Source organism: Urocampus carinirostris, chromosome 12 (genome assembly GCF_059441175.1).
Source record: "Urocampus carinirostris isolate Australia breed hairy pipefish chromosome 12, RoL_Ucar_1.0, whole genome shotgun sequence".
Classification (NCBI taxonomy): domain Eukaryota; kingdom Metazoa; phylum Chordata; class Actinopteri; order Syngnathiformes; family Syngnathidae; genus Urocampus; species Urocampus carinirostris.
The window spans coordinates 41,392,955-41,419,149 of NC_142360.1; the positions used below are offsets into that span (position 1 = coordinate 41,392,955).

The 26,195-nt window shown below is 43.1% G+C and overlaps 2 protein-coding genes across 3 annotated transcripts; one reads left to right on the top strand and one right to left on the bottom strand.

Moving 5' to 3' along the window:
• Nucleotides 1-284: 284 nt before the first annotated feature.
• Nucleotides 285-10,644, bottom strand: wdr18 (WD repeat domain 18). Of its 2 annotated transcripts, XM_088350366.1 has the most exons (10): nucleotides 10,384-10,644; nucleotides 7,671-7,781; nucleotides 5,942-6,075; nucleotides 5,723-5,864; nucleotides 4,433-4,576; nucleotides 4,307-4,368; nucleotides 1,825-1,949; nucleotides 727-884; nucleotides 581-649; nucleotides 285-484 (listed from the first exon to the last, which is right to left on the bottom strand). In XM_088350366.1, the coding sequence occupies exons 1-10, from the start codon at nucleotides 10,591-10,593 to the stop codon at nucleotides 353-355; spliced, it is 1,287 nt and encodes a 428-aa protein (XP_088206492.1). In that variant the 5' UTR covers nucleotides 10,594-10,644; the 3' UTR covers nucleotides 285-352. The 2 variants fall into 2 exon arrangements, with proteins under 2 accessions (XP_088206492.1, XP_088206491.1); XM_088350365.1 differs by having other exon boundaries at nucleotides 285-649.
• Nucleotides 10,645-12,070: 1,426 nt separating this feature from the next.
• LOC148356068 (ELAV-like protein 1-B) lies at nucleotides 12,071-25,824 on the top strand. The gene is made up of 8 exons (XM_088349222.1): nucleotides 12,071-12,270; nucleotides 14,110-14,191; nucleotides 14,865-14,927; nucleotides 15,954-16,122; nucleotides 21,626-21,729; nucleotides 22,036-22,189; nucleotides 24,053-24,278; nucleotides 25,424-25,824. Exons 2-8 carry the CDS (start codon nucleotides 14,156-14,158, stop codon nucleotides 25,740-25,742), a joined length of 1,071 nt encoding a protein of 356 aa, XP_088205348.1. The 5' UTR covers nucleotides 12,071-12,270; nucleotides 14,110-14,155; the 3' UTR covers nucleotides 25,743-25,824.
• The last annotated feature ends 371 nt before the right edge of the window (nucleotides 25,825-26,195 follow it).

The following is a 26,195-nucleotide window of genomic DNA, read 5'->3' on the forward strand; positions in this document are numbered from 1 at the left end:
TTCCTATCTTTGTTTAAATGTGTTGGTCTTTGGTCGCAATATATCATTTCTTTTCCATGTCTTGTGATTTCATTAAAACCCAATAGCTGACTGGGGGAGAGTCAGAGGGAGCGTGACCGGCGAGCCGAGAGCAAGTCAATTATCCGTTCCTCCCGCTCTTTCTCCAGCTGCAGTTGTTAAAGTCTTTGCCTGAATTTCTTTCTGGCGTTAGCTAATTTAGATAGCTCTCCCACACATCAGTGGTCTTGTTTAGACCCCACAAAATACAAGAGCTGCCAGCGAGGTTTTCCCTTTTTTAAGCAAAACTTTATTGTCTTCAACAAAAAACAGGAAGTGAGAGCGTAGGAAGAGTTCAGGTGGCTTTGGTGAGCATCTGACTGGAGAAGTCGTACAAATCTTTGTTGATTTTCTTCAGCGTTCGCACTTCTTCCTCCAGCTCCGACACCCTGGCTTTGCTGTTCTCGCCGCTGTCCCCCGAAATCAACTTGGGAGGGAAAGCCAAGTCGGTTAGCGAAGAGGCGCTCGCCATACTCGTTTTCGGTCGACGACGAGGCGCTCGCCGCACTCGTTTCGGACTCACCTTGTCGGTGGCGCTGTTCAGCAAGGAAGCCAATCGCCGGGCTTTCTGCAGGTAGGCCGGCTCCTCCTCCTGGCGGCGGCCGGAACAAAAAACAACGCTTAGCCCGAGCGGGACACGCCCACAAAGCGCCTGGTGGCGCCACCTACCTGTTGGTGCAGTCCCAGGCGGACGCAGACTTCCCCCGACGGAGTACCGTCACTCTCCAGCAGGTGGCGACTGAAACGAGGCAGGGGGACCGAGGGCCTGGAGTCGGGGAGGAACATGTTGGCGGGGGCCACGGTCAAGATCGCGTTTGTCACCGGACCTGAGAACAACAGAAAAAAAGCCGATTTTCTGCACCCGCTTTGTGACGAGTTTATCGTCGAGCACGTTTGAGCTTGGCTGGGGGCCACGTGGGAGACAAAAACAAACAAACTCACGGGGGCCTGTAGATAAAAAAGAGAAGGAGAGAGAGAGAGAACGAGCATGAGAGGACAGAATTAAAAAGAGGACAAGGGACGAAGATAAGAAGATGGAGAGAGAGAGAGAAGTAATAGGAAGGAGAAAAAAAAGAGATGGAAACAAGAGACAACGAGAGTGAATAAAAGGGAAACAGAAATAGTGAGAGAAGGGGAGTGTAAGAGAAAGCTGGAGAATAGAGGCAGACAAAAAGAGCTAGAGAGAAAGAGGGAGACAAAAAGAAAAATGCAAACAGAGAGATAGGGACAAAGTAAGAAAGAAAAACAACGAGAGAAAGACAAAGACTGAGACACAGAAAAAGAAAAATGGAGAGACAAAGGGAGCAAAGCTAAAGGAGGGAGACAGAATGAGCCAGATAAAGAGCAAAATGAGAGAGAGAAATGGAGAAAAAAGGCACAGAAAAAGAGATACACAGAGAGAGACAAACAGCCAGAGAGAGCGAACGCCAGAGCCAGAAAGCGCGCCATACAGAGAGAGAGAGCCAGAGCGAGAGAGCAAGAGCAAGAGAGCCACAGCGAGAGAGAGCCATACAGAGAGAGGCAGAGAGAGCGAGCCAGAGAAAGCTAGATCCAGCCACGGCGTGAGAGAGAGGAAAAACAACCAGTTTCTTTCTAAGTGGCGCGTGGCATTGTCAATTTTAAGCCAACACGTTTGAAACTACGTCTCATTTTTCTCTCAGCGCCGTCTCTCGGGCCGGATTCAAACGGTTTAGCGCTAGCCGGTAGCCGTCTTCGATTCCGCCGGCCTCGAACCCGGATCCGCTCCGATGACCCGTCACGCCTCACCTTTGTGAGCCAGGCAGCGGACGCATTGCCTGCTCTGCACGTCCCAAATTCGAAGCGTCTCGTCGTGCGAACCGGACACCAAAAGGGTTCCGTCCATGGACATCGACAGGCAGCTCACCATTTTCCTGCAGGGGGCGCCACAAACACAGATTTTGACAATAGAGTGGATAAGTCACGTAACGACGTCCCGGTTAAGGCCGTGTACCGTGTTAGATGATTTAAGTATGTCCAAACCATCGCAAGAGTTGTCCAATCATATTACCTTTATTATTAAATCATCACATGATTACTTCTGTAGCCTCATTATTGGTTTAGTGGCTAAATGCACATCATATTTATTCACATATCCTATTCACGTATCCTTTCGTATCAGTACTTTCACAGCGACGGTCTTCCGATGATTATCTTATCACGCAACCTTCCAAATCCAGCCGCTTTTCATTTCAACAAAGATAAAAATGTGCGTTCCGTTCTTTGCCCTTTAAGTTTCAGTTTCCGTTTGGCCCATCGACACCCCTTTCCTATAAAAACGGGTCAGCCATTTTTCGATGTCCTTTTGTGGGAGAACGCTCCCAATCTACCGGCGCAGAGTATACACTTGTTTTTAAACTTGTGTCACTTTGGCACATCAAGATAAATGAATAAGCATAATTACATCTAGAAAATGTAGTTGTAAAAAGCGAAAAAAAGTGCAGTATAAACGCATTTAGCATACAACGAGACAATAAAATCCCACACTAAGCCCTTCATACACACACATAACCATATATAGTCATTCGGTAGTCTAATCATAAAAACCCGGAAAAACACAAGTTAAAGGAAGTTATTCATCTATTTATAAATCAAAGAAGGTGAGCGTGGCAGAAAACATGCAAATGATGTAAGCCGCTGAGAAAACCTGGAGTTACTGAAGCTCAAGAAGATGAAATTGCAAAAAAGAAAAAATGTTGAGGCAAAAACATTTGTACTTTCCAGAAAGGGACTCGTGCGTGGGCGTTGATATCGCTAAAAGGGTCATTTGATAGCAAGCTAGATAGGAAAACAGGTAAAAACCAAAAGGGGGCTAAATAGCTAGCTAATAGATTAAAACGAAATAGCCAGATGGAAAGCCAAAAGCTAGCTCGCTAGAAAAGAGGCCAAAATGAAGCTTAATATCTAGCACAAACGATTAAATGTTAGCTCGATAGCATGCAAAAAAATGTAAAAAGCTATTCAGATAGCTTGATAGTAGGAAAAACGGGTAGGAAAAACAAAAGGGTGGAAGATAGCTAGCTAAAATGGTAAAAAGACAACAAAATAGCCAGAAATCTAAAGGCTAGATAGCTAGAAAAGAGGCCAAAATTCAGCTCGACTAGCAGAAAGACCAAATGTTAGCTAGATAGCTTGCTAAATAGCCAAAAAGCTAGCTTCAAAGCTAGGAAGCTAGCTAGCTAAAAACAGAACATTTTTTGCTCATTGGCTTTTTAACACCCATCGATTGGAATTGAGTTTGTTGTATTTCCTGTCCAATCAATCAATCAATCAAAAGATGAATTCTAGATTTGTTTCATCCATTCTCTTAATTGCTACAAAATAATCAAGATTTGTTGCCAGAACAGGTCTGGGGGCACCCCCGCCACCTTTGGAGACCCATCCTCCGAATGTACCGGAACATTCTGCATTAGACTTGACCCCCGCTAGCTTCTGCCCGCAGTAAGCACACGGCTCAAAGGGGCATGTCCTATCTAGTCTTCTTCATCTGTGGCCACGACAACCTCGCCACCAAAACTCCCTCAAAGGGGCCGTGGTTGCGGACTCGATTGGGTTCATAATATTATCCTCGTTACAATAACACATATTATTGGGCCACGTTAAACCGGGGCCCAACGCACACGAAAGAATGGGGTACCAAGCGGCAGCGGCTCAGGAGGTAGAGCGCTCGTCTCGGCACCAAAGCGGTCGTGCGTTTGATTCCCGGTTCATCAGAGTTCATTTGTGTCCTCGGGCGAAACACCGGAGCCCGACTACTGCACGGACGACTCCATTATTGTCACGGAATAATGAAGTCAGAGCTTATCGACATAATGAGGACACATTTGTTTGGACAGGAAACTCCAGGCTTGTTTCTCCCGAGTTTAAATGTCAGCGCAGCGATAATACTCGGCTTGGTTTGAAACAGCAAAGCTGACGGGAACTTGGCTGGGTCACGGCGACTTTTGATGAGAAACATGTGGACGATTGTAAAACGGTATCGGCTGAGATAGGTCAATTCTGGGAAGTATGCGCCCAGTAAGAGAAAAACAACGCGTGATATGGCTGAGGTGATGTTTCTGCTCCGGAGGGTATAAGAAAGCCGATTGTCTCTTAGACGAACGAGAACGCTGTTTGTTTCTGGGGCGAGGCAATACGCCTGCTCCGAAACTATCCATGTGCAAACGTGAAAGTGTGAAGTACATCGTAGAGCGCTTCGGAGGTCCTCAGCCACCTCGACTCTCCGACTCACCTGTGGCCCTTAAAGGTCCGCTTGGCGTCCACGTCGCACGCTAAGGATTTATCGGCGGCGTTCTGCGGAGAGAAGAGGGCGTCACTCGGTGATTGGCCGACGACGAAGCCCCGCCCCCTCACTGACCTGATTGACCAGGGACACCTGGAAGATGTTGCCGTCGCCGCCGCCGCAAAAGAGGAAGTGTTCGCAGGGGTCGAGGGTCACCGCCATGACCTCTGTGTCGAAGAGTACCGAGAGGAGGAGCTCGCCCGAAGACACCTCCCACAACTGCCAATCGGATATATATACAGGGATCAGAATGGAGATTTTCATTTTCAGCTGAAATAGCCAGCGTCCAGGAATAAACCAGGACTTAGAAGGACAGGAGCCGGCTCCCCCTTTAGTGATGTGTCCCCACCCAGAAGGAGCCAGCTCCCTTAAAGATCTTTTTGGGGCCTGCAACCGATTAAACAGGAGCAGGGTATTCTGAAAAAGCGATGCATAGTTGGTGACCACGATGACTATGAGCCGTCTCTTTGGAGTGAACGAAAGAAGCCAGCATGCCACCAGTTAAGAGCCTGCTCCCTTCGATGTAGTGATGCGCCATTGATGACAGTAATGGCTCTTTGGATTAAATGACGGGAGCAGGCTCCCCACTGATCGGGAGCGAGCTTCCCTCGAGATAGAGATGCGTTGCCTAAGTGAACAGCTCAAGAGGTGGCTCTTTGAAATGAACGGCAGGAGCCGGCTCCCTTCCAGAAGTTCTTTTTCATCGGAGAGTGAAAAATAAACGCTATGATCATGTCATAGAATAATACTGTTTTTAATTACCAAGTTTCTTCATGCATACCGTTACGTAAGAATTGGTCAATTCTGGATTAATGCAGGGGTGTCGAGTCATTTAAGGCGGGGAGTCATTTCAGGCTGGAAAAACAAAAATCTCACGGCGGCCGGAGAAAGAGAAATAAAAATGAATGAGAAAGAAAATAAGGGAGACCGATTAAAAAAGAAAGAAGAAAAAAAAAGGGGAAAAAGGAGAAAGTAAGAAAAAGAGAGCAGAGTTGAGAAAGACGGCACCAGAGAGAAAAGGAGAAAAAAAGGAGAGGACGAGACAGAAAGAACATGACTTCAAATGCAGCTCGCTTTTCTCATCTCGTCTGGCGGGCCAGCTTAAGACCCTTAGCGGGCTTGATACGGCCCGCCGGCCGCATGTTTGACAACGACATCCAAAAGAACAAAAAAAAAAAAAAAAAAAGGGAAAATCCGCCTGGAAGCCAAAAGAGCCGTCTCAGTCTCTCACAGTCTGTCTCTTTCCCTCTCTCTCTCTCTCTCTCTCTCTCTCTCTCTGGAGTCGAAAGAGCCTCTCCTCTCAGGAGAGCGTGACTCGCTACTCAGCGCGGCCTCGGGGCCCACAGGTTAAGACGGGAACCTGACCTTGACGGTTTGGTCCAAGGACGCGGAGGCCACCCTGGCCTGAGGTCCCATCATGCCGCAGTGAAGGTCCGTGACGGGCAGGGAGTGCTGGGACAGGACGTGGCGGGGCTCGGGGGCGTGGCCGGAGTCCACCTGGATGAGGCTAGCCCCGCCCCCCCGTGAACAAGATCAGCCGGAGTTTTTGGGCGAGGCGGCTTCCGGACCCCGTCGGGACCTTACCTTCCCAGACCCCAGATCAGGACCGCCCCGTCCTTCCCGCCGGAAACAAAATGGCTGCCGTCGTCGGTGAACTGCAGGCAGGTGACGTTCTGGTAGTGCCGGCTGACCGCCGACAGGAGCTTGCCCGTGGACACCTGCCCGACGGGAGACAACGTTAGGGTCCTTGCCCTTTTCCCGTACCCTAGGGCGGGGGCCTCCGGATTCATTTTGACTACTTACAGTGCAAAGGGCGACCCCACTCTTGCACGCACTTCTCAAATAAGAGCTTATCTTGTAGAACTCACTAAAATCTTACCACGTTCGTCATCGCAAGTAGAAAGAGAGAGAGCGAGGGAAAAAGAGTGAAAAAGATAGACAGAAAGAGGAATGATGAGATAGAGAGAAAGCAAGAGGAAAAAGAAAGGCAGGGAAAGAGAAGAAAAAAAGGAAAAAGAGAATGAGGAAAAAGGGAATGAGAAAAAGAGAAAGAGCAGATGATAAAAAGAAAGAAAGAAAGTAAGGAGAGATCAAGAAAAGGATATAAAGAAAGAGGAAAAGAGAGGGTGAAGAGAAAGAGAAAGAAAAAGAAAAATGAAGGGACAAAGATAGAGAAGGGAAAAAGAGAGAAGGGGAAGAAAAAAAAGAAGTGAGAGGAAGAAAAGATCAGAGATAAAGAATAAAAAGAGAAAGAGTGACAAAGCGCAAATAAAAGAAAGGAGGAGTTATAGATAAAATGAAAGAGAGAATAAGAGTGAAAGAGAGTCAAAGAGAGTGAAAGAGGAAAGAGAGAAAGGTTTCGTCAACATCAAGCTGTCCTATTTCAAACCGCAGCTCATTTTTCTCTTGCGCCTCTCTTGGTGTTTTCTTGCAGTTAAGACGAAAACCCTTATGGGGCCGGATCCTGACTGCCGCTCGCTGCGCCCACCGAGGTCTCACTAAATTCCATGAGAAACATACAGATTCATTTCATAATCAATACATCGGATTTCTCAAAGACAATTTCCTCCTCTTTATTCAAATATTAAGGTTTGGGACGGATAGAAACGAGTGCACGAAAAACGGAATATTCTGTAACGTGAAACAAAAAAACAATTCAAGTCTGTGTCAATTCACTTGACAATAAACAAAATAAATGCTAGACGCCTGCAAATATGGAGGATAATCTTTTCCTACCGCCAATAATATATATTATATTATATTTGGCCTTTTTTTCCACTTTTTAAAATATTGTCAACTGTTAAAGTCAATCATTATTAAGACTAGTGGCTATATTTGCACGGATAAAATACATGTATATAGTTTAATTCTACATGATGGTGGCGGAAAAAAACTGACGTCCGTTCTGGATGTAGTCCAAACAGAGAGAGAGAGTGGTTTATTTTGCGTCAGAGAAATCAGTACACACAAGAACATGACTTTAAAATAAAAGATTGATAAACGTACAAGAGATATAATTACACTCATTGTTGGAACGTTACTTTATGTGTGTGTGTGTATAAGAAACATTGTTTTTATATTTAGTAATATAAAAACAAGCTAATTACCTTGAGACAGAAATTCAAGAGATTGACATTGAAAACCTGACATCAACACATTCATTTTGAGCGTCACAAAAGAATGGCGTCCGCTCGTATTTGCCTCCATTTTAGTGGCTCATATATCCCGCGATACGACCAATCGAAGATCCAACGAGTCAACCCACGCTTTAAACGCTCCATTTTAACGATGAGTGAAGAACGGGGCCACTCACCTCCCAAAGGTAGATGGCTTCGGCCACGCCCGCCGCCAAAAAGACGCCGTCGGCCGAAGCGGCGATGCAGGTGACCGCGCCCGGACACACGATCTTCTGCTGGAGCTGCTCCTGCGGGCGCCACGAGGTCACGTCGAGGTTAAAATGGCAACTTTTGCTTTCTTTGCATTTTTTTTCAGCACCGCAAGCTTCTTTTCCACGGTCGTCATGTTTTTGCTTCTACCTCGAGTAAGACCCACAGCTGATGAATGCAGGGTTCGGTCACCTTTTTTGTGGCCGAATTCAAACACCTTTTAAAGCACTTTCAAGGCTAATGTTTGGGCGCGTACACCGGTATATAATTCGGCATGAGCTAAAATAAGGCAAGTTCATTTTTCTCTCTTGCCGACCACTGATCCCGATCCCTAGTATTTTATTCAAACAAAGAGGGACATTTCATCTTTTGTGTAGCAATTTTTTTATCCACACATTTTTTTAATCAAAAATCTAAACTTACTTTTTATATTTTTCACAATTTTTTTTTGTTACCGTATTTTCCGCACTATAAGGCGCACCGGGTTATAGGGCGCACCCCGAAAAAATAGTTTTTGGTCCCATTTTTGACATACATAAGACGCACCGGATTATAAGGCGCTACAATGGGAACGTGGACAAAACAGTCAGATGGTTCAGTCCAACTGATTACCCCCTTAACATTCCCAAAGCTTGCAAAGAAGCAAATACGTGTCGTAGACACGTGCGGATGCGGTGTCCGTAAGATGTCACTCAAATGCATCGTTCCATCATTCGTAAGGTTAAAGTCTTGGGATTCAAGAAATGCCAACCATTCCTTAGTTTCTATTTTCTTTTTTGCTCGCAACTTTACTGTGCATATGACAATAAACACTTGGAATTGAGTTTAATTTAAAAATAGACCCTCCATTCCATCCATTATCTGCACCACTTATCACAGAAACATCGAGTTCAGTCTGAAACAAGATACAGGGACAATATAAAACCCGGAGTAGCTCACCAAAGTCGTTGTGTTCATAATAATGTGCAGCTAATGTCCTCTTATATCCGTGAGGGTAGTAAATCCAGGAGAATAAAATATTTACAAATACAGAATAGAAAAAAATGCTTTCTCTATGCCGTCAGCCACGTGCTATACGCATTCATCTTTTTCGGCCAATTGCAGGCTTTGTTTTGCCGTTCAAGCCAATGCCAGCCTGTAAATGATAAAAAGGATCCGCCCCTTGACCTTCGAATAACTTTAGCCAATAGTGATCGATTCAACTGATGATTGACACATTGGTTAGCCAATGAAACGCCGGTAAATAAATCCCAGCATACACCGCGTACTACTTGGCGTTCGAGGGAAAATCGAGTCGGCGGCTGCAAGTTAGTTAATATTGATCCATAAATAAGGCGCACTGTGTTATAAGGCGCATGGTCAGCTTTTGAAAAAAATAAAGGCTTTTAGGTGCGCCTTATAGTGTGGAAAATACGGTAAATCTTTGAATATGACAAGCAATCTCAATATGAAAATGATCTGTGATATGCTTAGGAATATGCCCATTGTTTAGAGAAACATGTAAAGGATTTTATACGATTGACTCATAATGCAATGAAGATTTTCACTGAGTGGGCTTGAGTTTAATGTACAAGGTCAGGGCAGGCTGTTCCAAATGCATCATATTTTGTCTAAGGAAATTGGATAACGGGACTCTGACGAGGACAGCAGGCCTTGTTTTGAGAAGCCAGACATCAAGGCGTTGTGTTGTGAGAACAATGGGCCCAAACGATTCCTCGGCACGCCCGCGGGAGGGGCCGAGACACCGTCTTGCAGGGAGACGTGGGCCAATAAGAGAAAGCTAAAGGACTTCGGAAGAAGGCTTCACACAGACTCCAACATCACTTTGGCCGTCTCCCGAGTTCACTTAGTTCTTCTGTTGAGGGAAAATAAATGTGCCCCCATGTGGAAATGTCAGAGCTCCCTGCTCATTTTTCTCTCAAGAAACGAGCGCGCATAAATTGTTGGGTGAATGTAGGTCGTGTTTGGTTCATGGAGTCAGATAACTCATTCCAACAATTTGGTAAACGTCACATTATGATCATTAATTCCCAACACATGCAATTATTATCATTTCGCTTTTTACTTTATTTTATTCACTTTTGTGTCTGTACTTCTACCGCATTGCCAGTTCCATTGAAAATATTTCACTTTGATTCACGGTGATAGAGACAAACATAAAGTTGGAACTTTCATGCTTATTTTGTTAAGAGTGACAGAATGTTCAATAAAAAACATTTAAAAACGTTTTTAAAAAAATGGTCTTGACACCCTCAGCGGAACAAATTGGTACCACAACTCTCAGTATGCACTCTTATTTGCATTGATTGGACGTGCATGGCGGCTCGTAAATCACGCGATGCAACCAATCGATGATCTGATGAGTTGCTAATGCTATTACTCATCCATTTGATCAATGAGTTGTTGCAACCCTAGTTTCGAGCGAAGCTTCTGAGCTTGGGAGGAAGGTTGATCTTGAGGCGGGGACGATGTATCCCGGGGTCTTCTGGACTTGTGGCCAATTTTATGATTTATTTTCAATGTAGCGTTTGGGAGTTTATCCGCAGGTTTAGAAAAAGAAAATCTTATATGAAGCGAAAAGCTCCGGGGACATCAACAAAGAGCCACCGCGCATGCGCGGTGGGCTAGCTAGCTAGCTACCTTTCTGTGGATCTCCCAGACGTTGATGAAGTTTTTGGCGAGCTGCGCGGATAAAAGATATTGTCCGTTGAGCAGACAGAGCGTCCGTGGCGAGCTGTTGCCGCCGCGGTACGATAGCAGGCTGGAGCCGCTGTGCGGGTCGAAAACAGAGACGTTCCATAGTTGAGAGCTAGCGTCGCTGCTCACCAGCACTTCCAACGGGGCCGCCATCTTGCGTACATGCGTCTCAGTGATGTGACTTTCGCGAACGACGCGGCTCTACGAGTCGGCTCTTGGAAATGAAGGACGGGAGCCAGCTCCCTGCCAATCGGGAGACGGCTCATAGGGAACGCACTCTCTCTCTTTCTCTCTCTCTCTCATTTGCACTCTTTTTTCTCTTTCTATTTCTCTATCTCTTTCATTTGCTCTCTTTTGTCTCTTTCTTTCTCTTTCTCTCTTTTCTGTATCTATCCCTCCCTCTTTCTATTTTCTTTCTATTTTTGCTCTCTCTTTTTCTTTCAATCTGACTTTGTTTCCTTCTTTCTCTACCTCCCTTTTCTCTTTCTTTCTCTCTTTCCTCTGACTACTTCTAATAATTAACCTTATAAATACATAGTAACAACATTGTAATTAGTACAAAACAAGTTGTTATTTTAGAACTCCATCTGAAACTGGGTTCCCTTGTCAAGTCAAGTCAAGTTTATTTGTTTGGCCCTTAATCACAAAGAGTCTCAAAGGGCTGCGCAGAGCAAAGACAATTGCAAACTACAGACTATTATGACAGCATCCCCTGATCTAAAACCTACATGAGGGCAAACAATACACACATATTATCAACGTAAAATCTAGGTTATTCATATGCTATAGAGTAGAAGTGTGTTTTAAGCTTAGATTGAAATATTTCCACTGAAGTTGCAGATCGGATCTCAGGGGGAAGAGCATTCCAAGGCACCCAATGGAAAACACTGTCGGATTTCTTCTTGGCTCTTGGGATCACAGGTAGACCGGAATTTTCAGAGTGAAGGCTCCGGGCCGGAACATAGGGCGAAATTCAATCTGAAAGATATGAGTCCATGCATGGTTTGGTATACTACCAACAGAACCTTCAAATCCCATCTTAAGCTAACAAGGAGCCAATGCAGATTAGCTAAAATCGGCGTAATGTGATCAGACTTTCTTGTCTTAGTTAAAAGCCTGGCTGCAGCATTTTGTACCGGCTGAAGGCTCTTGATTTTGGACTTCGGGAGACGGGAGAGTGGGGCATTCATCGAGACAGGATGAATTATAATCCCCGCATCCGACTGAGACAGCATAGGGCGAATTTTAGCAATGGAAAAATTATGTTCTATTAAATATTGTGTCACCCAAATTTTTGACTGAATCACTCCGGATGATATTACATTTTTTAATGTTCGGAGCAGTGTTGTGAGAACAAGTCACGGCGTTTAGATGGATAACTAGAATTTTGGTCTTTTCAGAGTTAAGGCGCAAGAAGTTGAGTGACATCCATTCTTTTATCTCAATGTTAACGTGACATGTCCGAAAATGAAACAGGAAGAAGTTTATGTTTATTTCACTCTACCGGCTTTTGACCTCCTTAACACTTGTGTCTTACAGCTAGACCATTTGTTTTATTTTGGAAAATGGTTGATCCAAATGACTAACACTCCCTGCCGAGGGGGGCGCTATGATTCCAATAGTCGATTCCCCAAATCAAGCGAAGAAGAAAGACTGCAGCGTTACACGCAGACCGTAAGGAAAACCTTGGCCATTTCCCCCCCTCGCAACCATCTTCATTTTGTCACTTTATTTGTGTACGCCTTCCACAGGGCGTCTGTAAATTCAAGCCTACTACTTTATTCTCAAGCGGTGAATACATTTTGCTTCGTCATCCTTTCGTCGCTACAGGTACGAATTTGGTCGCTGCCTCTTCCCGCCATCGGGCTCTTTGTTAGCATTGAGGCTAACGTTAGCGGCTAACGTTCGTGGCTAACACTAGCATTTAGCTCCCAGTCTTCATCGCGTTAAAATGTCAAATGTCTGGAGTGAAATGTGTTTGCGCGGATGTTTTTTGAGCTTGTGCCTTGCGAGCTTGTTGTCGCCGTCTAAGTAACACTCGTGCCTCTATCGAAAAGCAGGAAAGACAAAATGGAGGCTCCGGTTGCCATCATTCTTGTGTTAAAAAATAAGATAAAAGATATAGAATACAAAAATACCAAATAAAGCGTGTTAATAAAGAGCATTTGAATAGTGTTACGAAAAATACACACTAATAAAAATAGGGTAATAGGTGGGGTTTAATGTGGGCTTTTTCTCCCCCGGGTGGAGTTAAAGAGCCTTATGGCATGAGGGAGAAATGATCTCCTCAGTCTGTCCGTGGAAAGAGACTGCTTTATTGGATTTCCTCATGTAAACACATTTTTGAATTGAATTTAAAGTCTGACAATCAACGCTTTGCTAAATAAGACACACTTCAAACATTTTGTGTAAAAACTACAAAGGAATACTACTCTTATTAGTCATGTGAGTTGTGTTGAATTTCCATTTTATTTACTCAAAAATGTTTTAGAGCGCTATGAAAGTTTTATTAGAATTCATGAAAAATATTCTTTGGATCATTTTCTGATTAAAAATTTCTTGCGCTAATTTTTAAACATATACAGCAAATATCGACCATAAATATCGATTATCGGCCTCCTCTTAATACTAACAATTAGTTTCGGCCATGAAAAACTCCTATTGGTCAATCCTTACTTAGAACAGGGGTCTCCAATGTGGTGCCCGTTGGTATGATTTTGTATTGACGGAGTTTATAGTAACCCTACTTCTCATAATTACAACCTGGTGATAACATTGTAAATACAGGATAACAATTCATTACATCCACTACACAGCATCATCTCCAGACAGAAGAGCAGCTTCAGCGACAGACTGCTGTCACTGTCTTGTTCCATCATCATTTCTTCCTCATGCTATGAGGCTCTTTAACTCCACCCGGGAGAGTAAAAGCCCACATGAAACCCCACCCCCACGTTTGCATATTACCCTATTTTTATTACAGTGTGTATTTTATGTAGCACCATTTAAATTCTGCATATCAACACGTTACATTGGGTATTTCTGTATTCCAAATCTTTATGATTTTATTTTTCAACACAAGGATACTGCTGGAAGGGAGAATGTCCCTACGGGGATGAATAAAGTATCTAACTCTGTATTACAAAAATGCATGTCAAACTGCCCTTGGTAATAATCAGTAACAAAAAACATCTCTTCTTCCAAAAGGTTGCTGACCCAAACAGGCTATATTGTTTTGAGTTTTATCATGCAAATCAAGTACATGTTTTTTGCTAAGATATCCTCCTTTTAGTGGATTGAAAAAACTTCTGGGTTTTCTTTGAAGGGGTAGGATTTATTCACTAATAAAGCTTTTTAAAGTAATAATTCTCTGTATTTACTTCTACAATACCACCAATACAGAGTTCCATCCATTTGACAAGAATCTTACCCTGTAAAAAGGGAAATTGGTGTAGGATTATTGCTCAGTGTTGGTATCAGTTAGGTATTGCTCGATACCGCTAATCTTAAGTTTCCATGATCTTGTCAAGAGTTGAGATTTGAGTCTTTTTACGTGGGTGAACAGCTTTTCTGTCCTGTTTTAAAAAAAATTTTTTAACCCAAGCGAATGCCGTCCTTTTCGACGACTTATGCTTCAAATTTCGAATGAATTCTGCAACTTTGTAACAGGGACGAACGGACTGACCGATTCTCGACCCGGCGGTCGTCAAATCACATGGCGTTGAGACGAGGACACGTTCGCTACTTGAAGGTGAGTCGGATGCCTTTGGTCTTGCTCGGGCTGGGTCATTTCTGATTTGAGGTCGGCCGATTATCGGCCCCAATTTCTGGGAATTTGAGAGAGCTGACTTGTCTTGACTTGCCTGTGTTTGTGATTAAGAGATAGTGTAAACATTGTAGTTGTTTTAGAGAGGCATGTTCAGGTGGGGACTAAATATTAGCTCTTATCATAACATTTGTTTGTCATTCTGGCTCTAAGAGACGATTGCCGCCACATATTTTAATTTGCCAGTCCTGTTGAAATTTTGAAGCACTTTTTGTTTTAAGTTCATTTAAATCTTCTTGTTTGTTTTGACATTTTTATTTATTTATTGAGATACTTTTTATGCAAGTTGCCGCAAAGGTTGACTTTCTTCACTGTTAGTTTTTGGTTGAAGTGAAAGATAAGTCATGTTAGTTGTTTTCAAATTGTAATTTATTTACTGTAAAAAGTTGCAAAGAGCGATTTTTTTTTTTCTGTGTATTCATAACAATTTTTTTTTCTCATTGCATTATTAAAAATGTCTTCTTTTTAAGCTTTTACAGCAAATGAATACCGGCTCCAAATATCAGTCATCGACCTCCTCTCAATACTAATAATCTGTATCGTCCCCGAAAAAGTCATATCGGCTGATCTCTGTTTCTGATGCTGGGCTGCGTTCCAGGTGTGCGAGGTGCAAGCGTCCCAGAAAGAAGAACGGGAAGGTGAAGAGGCCGACGCAACAAAGGTGACGTTGGTTGCGCTTTGTGGCGTAGCCCTCGGCGAAAGTGCCACCCCTAAGGCGGTGTTTCCCGTAGAATGATGCGAGACCCCGGTGGGTGAAAGGTCTAGAGGGGGTCACAAACAAAAAACCAGTTCTATTTTTTTCCACATAGAAAAATTGTTATACAGCGTACACTATTTGAAATAATCAAAAACCATAAAAAAACGTATACGTTCGCAAAAGGTATGTGTTTGTAAAGCGCATCCTATTAGTGATGGGGATTCTGATTCTTTCTAGAGAAGCAGCGCTTTCAGCTAAACCTCCAAACGGCTCTTCAGATTTGTTGTTGCTTTATAACTGATCCACCAAAATACACTATAGTACTATATTATAATAGCTTCTGTTTTCTCTCTAGTAAAATTTTAGCTCATTTAAGCTTTTTTATACCAAGCAACTTTAAAGTCAAGCAACACAGAATCCCCGAAACACACTACACAACAAAATAAAAATTAGAAATATTAACTCTCGTGTTTTGTAATAAAAAAACTTTGAAACAACTTATATTTACAATTTCACTTCTTACTAATGTTGACTGAAACAACCCTGAACCCCTGAAAAACGTGCCAAAATATAAATTAAGATGTGTATAACAAAAACAAAATTATAACTAATCTACTGTATTTTTGACATTTAGCTTTGGGGGACTAATTCAGATTCTTCTGTCAGGGATAAACTATGCACATTGGTTTCGGCTATTGCTTTAATTAAAATGAGTCCAATTAAGGATCATTTTCCTGCTTTTACTTTTTGTCCCCCGTATTGCATTCTCTCTTTAACTGTTCCTGCTTTCAATGTGCTGTTGTGGCATCCCCCCGCCGCAGCCCCTCCGACATCCGCTCAGCGGAAAAATACACTCATTAAACAATTAAGCAAAAGTGAGTGCGAGGACAAAAAATATTATTATACAAAAACAGTGTGAGATCCTGGCGGCCCGCCAGTGTTTTTATACGGTACGGGAAACTCTGCTAACGCACGGCCGGCACTCCGCAGGAAATGTTCGATAACGGATACAGCGAGAACGCGGGCGAAACCGACAACTCCAAAACCAACCTGATCGTCAACTACCTGCCGCAAAGCATGAACCAGGACGAGCTGCGCAACCTCTTCAGCAGCGTGGGCGAGGTGGAGTCGGCCAAGCTCATTCGCGACAAAGTGGCCGGTACGTTGGCATTCGCCGCCGGCTCGCGCCCCGACATTTTCGCTGTAAACTTGACGTGTGCGAGGGGGGGTTCCCGTTGAAATGTGCCGGTGTCGGCGCTCCTCCTTGTGGAGAACTTGCCAGGCGGTTTATCGTCCTGCGAGAAAACCTGCCGAAGGTGCTTCCTCCTTGCCAGCCGTAGGGCAAACCGGGTAAAAAGAAGGACGCCCGAGGACCGGGCTTTTCTCCTATTTTTGCCGGCACCTGCCGCAGATTATTGACAGCTCTTGCATACTCCAGAGCCAAGGTGTCAAACTCATTTTCACCGAGGGCCACATCACCGTAATGGCTGTCTTCAAAGGGCCTGATGTATCTTAGAAATGTAACTCAATATAATTGGTACGTAAAATAAATGTAATGATTCCTTCACATTAAGTAAGGGGTCTTAAACTCAGTTGATTCGAGGCCTGCGGGAGATATTGTCTGGATGAGGTTGGGCCAGATTTGGTTTTCACCAAGAAAACGCCTGATTAAAAAAGATCCACTGTTCTCCAATATCCTAGAAAAATGCTACACAAGATAATGTCTAAATATAAGAAGTATCAAGAATGATTGTGAAAATAAACCAATAAGTGATAACTGAGTCCAAAATCTGCCTGGCCTGCCCTTACATCAAAAGGACATTGTCTATTATTTCATTACTAGATGTTGCATTATTGTGCCGTGCAACTGAAAAAGAGTGCTAAAAAGAAAAACAAACTACAGAGACCTAAAATGACCAAACCACAACATTTTTCTTTTTTGCCCTTTGAAACTTTATTCAGAACGTGATGTAAACCAAACAAGTCACAAAAACAATGTTAACATACATGTCTGAAAAGGAATAGGAAGAAGGCTATGCTGATTTAACCTCATCCCCAGACCTCCTCAATAATTGTCTCTTGTGTACGTGCATGTAACTAAAACCTCATGAACATACATATTTACATTGGTTCTGTAGATGTACAGTCACTCCATCATCCTCATTATCATCACCATCACTATTTTCATGGTCATCATCATCACCATTGCTTTTAATAAGAGAATTTATTCTAACAACACTAATTCTCATGGGTGATCATGGTATGTGTTGTCCATCATACAAGGTAACCTGCTGACCTGCTGCTATAGGGGGTCCTCCCCCAGGCAGCAGGGCCACCCATTGCTAAGTGTCCTGATCTGTGCATTCAAAAGACAAGACATGGGCGCTTGAGCCAGATGCCTCCAGCATCAAAGCTCCCACTTGTCTGCCCTAACCAAGTGTCTGTTTTGTTTTGTTATTAAGATTTATATCTGTATGTGATTGTATCCTCATTCATTTAGTTTTTGTTTGGTTTTCACCATCATCACCAATATTTATGGACCTCATTGTAATAACAACATTAAACAATAATCATACTAATATACATGGTTGATAATGATGATAATAATAATAATAACAAAAATAATCGTTATTATCATAACAAGCTTGATTATTTGCTTGACATATTGAATGTATAATGCTTCAACTCACATTATTTGGATACCAAGAATACTATTATTAATAACAATAATAGTCACATAAAATCACTGTGTAACAAAAAACAATCTTCTCTGACATTTTCGGATCATTTATTTTTCAATTCCACTCATAGATAGGATATACTGTGGCGTAGTGACGCTGAACTGTCACTGCGAAAATCAGAGTCAGAAATGTAGTTTTTGTCAAAGCACTCTTTTGACCTGTTCATTTTTAGAGGCTCAGAAATTGAAGCTCTCGTGGGCCACATTTGGCCCGCGAGCATTGAGTTTGACACATTTGCTCGAGAGCTACTTTCGTGGTCCAACCCTGCCAAAACGCCCACTCCCGGTTTGAATTTGACCACTTATTAAAACCTAAATGAAGAGTGGTTGTTTTTTAGTCTAGACTGCAAACTTGCAAATGGCCATTCAAATCCTTTGGAAAGTCTTGTTACACTCCACACATTCATTGTCTTGTCCTGGAAGCCATTTTTCCTTTCTCAATTTGGCCTTTTTTTTTTTAGCACTTTTGCAGTAGTTTACTTATAAGTCATTAAAATTCTTTTTTTTTTTTCCACAAATCCATTGGCGCTACATCTGTTCAGCCAACCGTTTACCGTATTTTCACGAGCAAAGGGTGCACAGTGTTAAAAGGCGCAGTCTACGAAGCTGCTTCTATTTCTGTATTTAACACAATCTCATGCGCACGGCAATATAAGGGCGCTGGTGCCCTCTGCTGCTGCGGCCGCCTTAAAACAACAAAGATAAGCATACGAGTGCGCGTATTTAAAAATACAGCTGGATCGAAACTAGTTTGGATGTGGTTTGATTAAGTATGGATTGCAAAGTAAAACACATGTACAAAAACTTGTCGGAGTTGGTTTTCCAGCTTCCTCGACTTGTGAAACATTGATTTATTAAGTCTTCAATTCTTTCGCGGCTGCTCGCATTCCATATTCTTCCCATAGCATAGAAATGAACACGCCATGGCGGACGAAAACACAGAAGGGAAGGTGAACGTTTGGAGTTAATTCATATTTTAGGGGGCAACTCTGTTCAGCCGCCGGTAGCACAATATCCATGAGTACTTCCGCAAAAAATGGCCGCTTTGCCTGTGATGGCTTTTGTCTTCTTCTGCGCTGCGCATGCGGGACACTTCTAGAAATCACACTGGAGGTGCGTAGAAGTCACAGGGGAGGGGATGGCATACAATACACATTTGGTTGGAAATGCGAACAATTTCACAAAAACATGGGATTTCATCCAAAAATCTGAATTGAGCAATAAGCTCCGCAGTGGGAACCTTATACACTCGCCCACACCTCACCCAGTCTGTCGCTTTACATCACACGCAGGGCGTACTGCACGATAGGGCGCGTTGCAGAATTTCAAGAAAATCGGAGACTTTTATGTGAACCTCATGGTCGTGAAAATACGGTATGTTAATTAAGCCCATTGTGTTGATCTTGTCGTGGCAAATCAATGACATGCAGATGAAGAAGGGAACCTTAAGCACCTCCGGCCGACCTCTCAATCTGCAAAATTCCCAAGAGAGTTGTCCAGTCGCCTTAAGGCGGCTGGGGAGATTTTGCCTTCCTTTCATCGTTGGCTGGTGGAAACGCGATAATGCAGGAACCTCACCGAGCCAACCGACAACGAGCGTGGCCTTCCCACTCAAATGTTTGGCTCGACATCCAAAGTTGCAATTTTATGTCTTTTATTTTGGATTTTCCAATTCTGTCCATCTTTTTTTATATATACTAATTTGGGTTCATTTATTTCTTAGTTTAGGTGTTTCTATTTCCCATTGAAATGTTATACGGGCGGCCATTGTTTTCCTTACATGCTGACCACTGTTGTCATTATTTTGATGGGTGGGGGTCGAGGGGAGATGAATGTTTTTTCAATGTTTATTTTGAAAGCTAAACTTGATGATGTTGAAGGGCCAGTTCCATGTGACGGGGACTTAACCATTGAAATTTTGAATGAGAAGATGCTGATGTAAGAGCAAAAGGGGTTGTTATGATTCAAATTTCGAATTGATGAGCATTATCGTATCTCAATTGGAAGCACTTTTCTTTGTACTGATGCCACTCGGTTGATACAACCTGTAGTACATGTATTAACAGACACTACCTTACCCATATTTTTCCATTTTAAGTATGGATTCTGTTGTACAGTATTCCCTCATGCATCACTGGGTTGCTTTCCAAAAAGAACCCGTGATAGGCAAAATGTGAAGTGAAACCCTTTATTTTTATAACACGTATTGAACAATTCAATACAAAGCAAAGAAAAAACCCTTTTACGAGCTCAAACATTGGTTTAACTAATATATATATATATATATATATATATATATATATACACTTTATTTACAAATTACTACTGTATTGTCAAATAGTTATAGTAATAGTTTTTATACACCAGCTCGGTAGCCTAGCTCCGAGACTGGGAGGTCGCTGGTTCAAGCCTCGGCCGAGTCATACCTAAGACTTACAACATTGGTACTCGTTGCCTCCCTGCTTGGTGCTCGGCATTAAGGGTTGGAATTGGGGGGTTTGCTCACCTAATGACTCCCAACACAGCAGTTGGGTCTAAAATGGCGGCACCCTGTTTGGCTGCGGCTGCATCGGTTCGCTACAGTTTAACTGCACGGGTCAGGAGTATCGATATTTCGTTCTGTGTGCATGGTTACAAAGAATGACAATAAAAGTAAATTCTATTCTATTCTAGTTAAAGTGAGGGGACACTGTTTAGCCAATTAGGAAGCAGAACACAATGGCCAATGCAAATCTGTAAAAAGTAAACCCTGTTAGTTAGGTATTACTTTATACACTAAGGCTGCAAATAAAGATTATTTCAATAATTGGTGAATCGGATTTTTAAAAAACACATTTTAAATTTCCTCTTTACTTAAATATTAAAGTTTTGGACCAGTCGAGAAATAGTGCACTGCATATGATATGTTATAAAACAAGTGTTTTTCAAATAACTTTACAATAAACAAAAATACATAGAAATGTATGCGAGACACCTGCAATATCTAAGATACTCTTTTGCGACATCTTTATCCAAAGATCATATTCAATTTGAACTTATCATACAAAACAGAAATGGAGAAAGAGGAATATCCACAAAAAGCCCTAGTATACAGACATGACCCTACCTCATTTTTATATTTTGAAGAATGTCTTCTGTAGTATTGGTAAGGATCTGTTGTCCTGATGCCAAGTCGAGCCATGTTTATTGGTGACACCCTTAATCACAAGACGTTTAAAGGGCTCTCCAGACTACTATTGCACCACATCATTAACATGAAATGTAGGTGATGGCAGAACGTCTGGTTGACAGCTTCATTCGTAAGCCGTTGAATATACTTTCGCTCGGAAAACACCTACGTCTTCTCGCCATCCCTAGAGCCAAGAAGAAATCCCCGGTTTGAGAATGTTCTCTGTTTGGCTCTCTGAGGTTCCATCTGCGGCCTCAGTGGAACTGTTTAAATCTAGGCCATTATTATTACTTAATAATTTCTCAGATATGGGAAAAAAAAGGGAAAGTTGTTAAAATATATATTTTTTAAAGAATTTCCCATCTACCTGGATCAAACTAATTTTCAAATGTTTTCCAAGACATTATTTCTGTCATTAGACATGTTTTGTCACATTTAAAGAGACAAAAATGAATCAACTCACTATTTCTCTGTGAGACAATATTTCTGGCCACCAGTTTTTTCATTTTATTTGATTGTTTTTTGATTCCGCCCTACTTATTCTCGCGGCATCTAATAGAGAGAGGAGGGGCCGAAAGAGATTTATCGTGCAATGGTTCAGTCCTCTTTGAAAAGTGTGTTTCCTACGCTCGAACTGGCCCCGCCCACCCGTGGTCTGAATTTGGCAATAGGCCGAAGGAGTTCCATGCACTTTTGTTGACCTCTTGTCATTTTGTTGTTGTTTTTGTTTTGTTTTTTGCTTTGTGTTTCTAGGCAACAGTTTAGGGTACGGCTTTGTTAACTTTGTTAACGCTAGTGATGCCGAGAGGGCAATCAGTTCCCTCAACGGCCTGAGGCTTCAGTCTAAAACCATCAAGGTAAAGTTCCACTTCCACTCGTAGGGGGCGCTCTTACGCAAAGCATCCACGAGGTACTCGGCATCGTTGTTCTTTTTGTTCTTTGATTTCTTACCGACAAAATTGTCTTTTCTACCGTTACTGTACCCGACTTTGATTTGATTTTCTCTTAAAGCCATTTCTTTGATTTGAACTTAATGTCTTTTGATTTGGTCGGACAAAGATGTTTGAAGCTTCCGTTTGGTGTCACGTGACCTCGGGTGCATTTGTTTTGCTCGCGGAGAGCGGCGGCCCGGTCTTTTTGACGCCGTCGACGTTTCGCCGCAGGTGTCGTACGCGCGTCCCAGCTCGGACACCATCAAAGACGCCAACTTGTACATCTCTGGCCTGCCGCGCAACGTCGCCCAGCCTGACCTGGAGGACATGTTCGCTCCCTTCGGACACATCATCAATTCCCGCGTGCTGGTGGACCAGGCCTCAGGTATTCCCAGCCCGGTCTCGTCCCGTCCTGTCTCCTCAAACGGACCCGTCACTCTCTCTCTCGTTGGGTTTTTTCAAGGATGGTAACTGATATTTGGAGCCGATATTCAAAATGATAAAAATTGGCGGGATGGGCAAATTAATTTGAATTTCAGCACAATTAAAATGACTCATTTTTCATCAGTCCAGGAAATAAAATTAGGCTTACTTAATTATATTAGGTGAGGATAGAGGAGGAGCAAGAGAGAGTCTCAGGTGTATGAGACTTAATAATGGCCTCATCGACTGGATAAAATTGGCCATACCGATATCGATGCTGATAATTGGCCTGCCCAAAAATCAGTTGCCCTGTACTCTGTTGTCGTATATTCATTTATACTATATTTTCGGGCAGTCTCATTCCTTTCAAACACGTTGATCCATCGGTACCAACGTAGTGAACTTTGTTTGCGAGGAGACTAGATGCGGCACTCCAGAAGAAACGCGTCATGAAGACTTGAGCGTGAAAAATAAAAGAATGTCAGGATAAATAGGCAAAAATGTTACCGGTAATGCTCGGAGACTGGTCCAAGTGGGATCATAGTTTATTTTTCTTATAAACTTGTAAATTCGATTTGATTATCTGCCAAATGATCGTAAGCTCTATAAAAATGGGTACAAAAAAAAAAATACATCTTACTAAACATTCTGCGGCTTCAGATGAAAATTAAATCAAAATGCCATATCTGATAACCAATCATGGAACAGTGTTCAGTCCGTATTCAACCATTTACGGACAGGCAAATTCATGTTCACATTTTCTATGAACCAAGAACAGGCTCATTGGCAGGAGTAGAACAGTAAATGCATTTTGTGAAGTACATAAAGTGGTCGATTGCAAAGCCGGTGACAAAATCACTTGACGATTCTCAAGTTTGAAATGAAATGAATTTAACAACCGAGGTTTGTTCCTTGGACCGCATGCATTTCATCGCAAATCTGTTTGTCAGGGACAGTCTGGCATAACGCTCATGCTTTCTTAGTCAGATATCCGAGTAGAAAATGGACAATGTATGTCATCGAAATTATATTGTCTCGAATATTTCTCGACTCGTACTGAGGGGGGTCAGACTCTCTTTTTCTTTCTTTGGTTTAACTGTGCAAAGTGCAAGTAGTCTTCACATTAGCTGTATTCAGGCTATAAAGCTCCCAAACTTTAAAAGTTTTGGTACTTGATGCCATTCTTTTTCGGTATGTTAGCGCTTGAGACAAATGACTATTGCGCAGGAGAGACTCTCAGCAGAGTATATTCATCGAGAAATGCCTCACTCCTGCAAAAACATGTCTGGCGACGATAGCCGACAATGGAATTCATTGTCGGACGCTTTTATTATCCGTTTTCGTCTATGTCGACTCATCTATGCAGCCCTACAAAATAAACGGTACCAATCTATCAATGACTTATGGCGGCCTTCGCCACACTGCTTCGTTATGGCGAAACTTGCCATACGGTGCCAGCTACACACTTCTATCACTGGATACAGGAAGCAAGACTAGGAAGTGGGGGCTTCCTTCATGTTTGGAAAAAGATCTGATCAAAGCCACTCCAACCCTCTAATGGTGGTTTATCTTACATCATTTCCAGAGGCTTAATACTTACTGATAAGCTACGCCAAACCCTTTAGAATAGTGTCCTTGGGCAAGACACTGAATCCCTAATGCCCCCTATAAGCAGGTAGGCGCCTTGCATGGCTGACTCCCTATTGGTGGGTGAGTGTTTGTGAATGGGTAAAGTGTGAAGCACATTGTAAAGCACTTTGGTAGGTTTTCATTGACTTGAAAAGCGCTATAGAAATGCAGACCATTTAGCATTTCGCTTCCGCAGGCCTGTCGAGGGGCGTGGCCTTCATCCGTTACGACAAACGTTCCGAGGCGGAGGAAGCCATCAAGGAGCTGAACGGGCACACGCCCCCCGGCGCTTCGGAGGCCATCACAGTCAAGTTTGCCGCCAATCCCAACCAGGCCAGGAACACGCAGCTCATGGCGCAGATGTACCAAGGACAGCCGCGACGCTTCGCCGGGCCGATGCACCACCAGGCGCAGAGGTTCAGGTATGAAGCCCAGAATTCGAATGATAATACCTTTTTATAGAAGTGCCGTTCAGGACACCTACGGTCCTTCTACAGAGTATAGAACAGTGATATCGATAAAAACAAAGTGGCCGGAGGATCTTATTGCGTAAAGTTATTTGGTACTAGGACTGCACGATTTTGGGGAAAAAAACTAATTGTGATTTTTCAGACCTCTTGCAGTTTCGATGCGATTTTGTCTTTAAAAGGAAGGTGTATTTTCTCTGCCAAGTTTGCTTATTTTTGTGTGAACTTAACCCTGGGATGCATGACCTACGAGTTTAGAATTAGTGAGGGAAAATGGTATTGTGTTTTATGAGTAATACCTGGAATAGGACAATATTCCAACTTTTTTTAATCTTTAAAGATTTTGAAGAGCAACAAGCCATGAGGTCCTTTGAGACCCTACTTCTGCATTCAAGGGTTAATACCGGTGACAGGGCCGTCAGACCGTTGGGAAGCAAAGACGCGTCGCCGGTTCTTTTGGAGTCTCCGAATGAAAACGCCTAGACATACTCTTAGAAAATGGTGTGAAATACTAATGTTTCGTTTTTCAGATTGTGATCCAATTTGACCTGGGACCAGGTTAGGCCCAGCTAAGATACCCCCATCTGCAAGCATGTAATTGCCTAAATAAGTTCAGGCCAGAGTAAAAAGCTTCTATTTCAGTGTGTTCCAACTCAATTTACTCAATGTTAGTAGTTATTCCAGTTTGGGACCAAACGTAGAGCGTTTTAGTCTTCAAAAGAGATCAAAAGGCTCCATATTCTCCAAAGGGTTCATGAACAGCATTCAATCGACGTTGGGCATTTTTGGTGAATTTGACAGGATTCTTAAGGGGTTAAACAGCGCCTCCTTCTGGGGAGTCTTGTTATGGTTTCTATCTATCAATAACGCAGTGTTTTGCAATGACACAATCGCACTATGCCACACGGCAACCTCGATTAGATTGGGTTGATAGCACAGACCGAACCGGTGCTGCCCTCATAGGACGAGACCAGAGTAATAGGCGGACGTGCAACCGAGACTTTCTAGTGAAGATTGTGCAGTTTTTCTTCGCACGTTATCAACGCGAGCGGTTCTTTGCAACGCAGCTCACGGCCGCCTACGTTTGCCGTCCCCCTCAGGTTTTCGCCCATGAGCGTGGATCACATGGGCGGAAGCGGCGGGTCCCCTGCCGCGGGGGCCGCCGGCTGGTGCATCTTCATTTACAACCTGAGCCAGGAGGCAGACGAGTCCATGCTGTGGCAACTCTTCGGGCCCTTCGGAGCCGTCAGCAACGTGAAAGTCATCCGCGACTTCAACAGCAACAAGTGCAAAGGCTTCGGATTCGTCACCATGAGCAACTACGAGGAGGCCAGCATGGCCATTCACAATCTCAACGGATACCGTCTCGGGGACAAGGTCCTCCAGGTCTCCTTCAAGACCTCCAAGGGCCACAAGTAGAGGGCCGAGACCCGATCTCGTCTTCTCGTCTCGCGTCGCGCTCGCCTCCTTTTCCACCTATTAAAAAATGTCTCCCAAGTCAGACGGCTCGTTTTTTTGCCGGAGAAGAAACTGATTAGAACCTGTGAAGAAATGCGTTTGTACAGGTACCTAAAATCCTTAAATTTCAATATGGTGTTTTCAAGGTCAGGAAAAGGCTTACATTTTGTATATAGTATATGGCAACTCGTACACGGGGAATGTTTCTTCTATTTAATGAAAGTGTCAACACCTTGAAGCTACTACGTATTTGAAAGAATTCAAAATGGCGCCCTCTGCGGTCTGGCGACGTCACAAATACCCGGATGTCCGGGGGTGATTGGCGTGACCTATTTGAAACGAAACTTGAACTATTATGTTAAACCATTTTATTCCGAGGCTATTTTTAGCATTCTCAAGGTCTCACTGGACAAC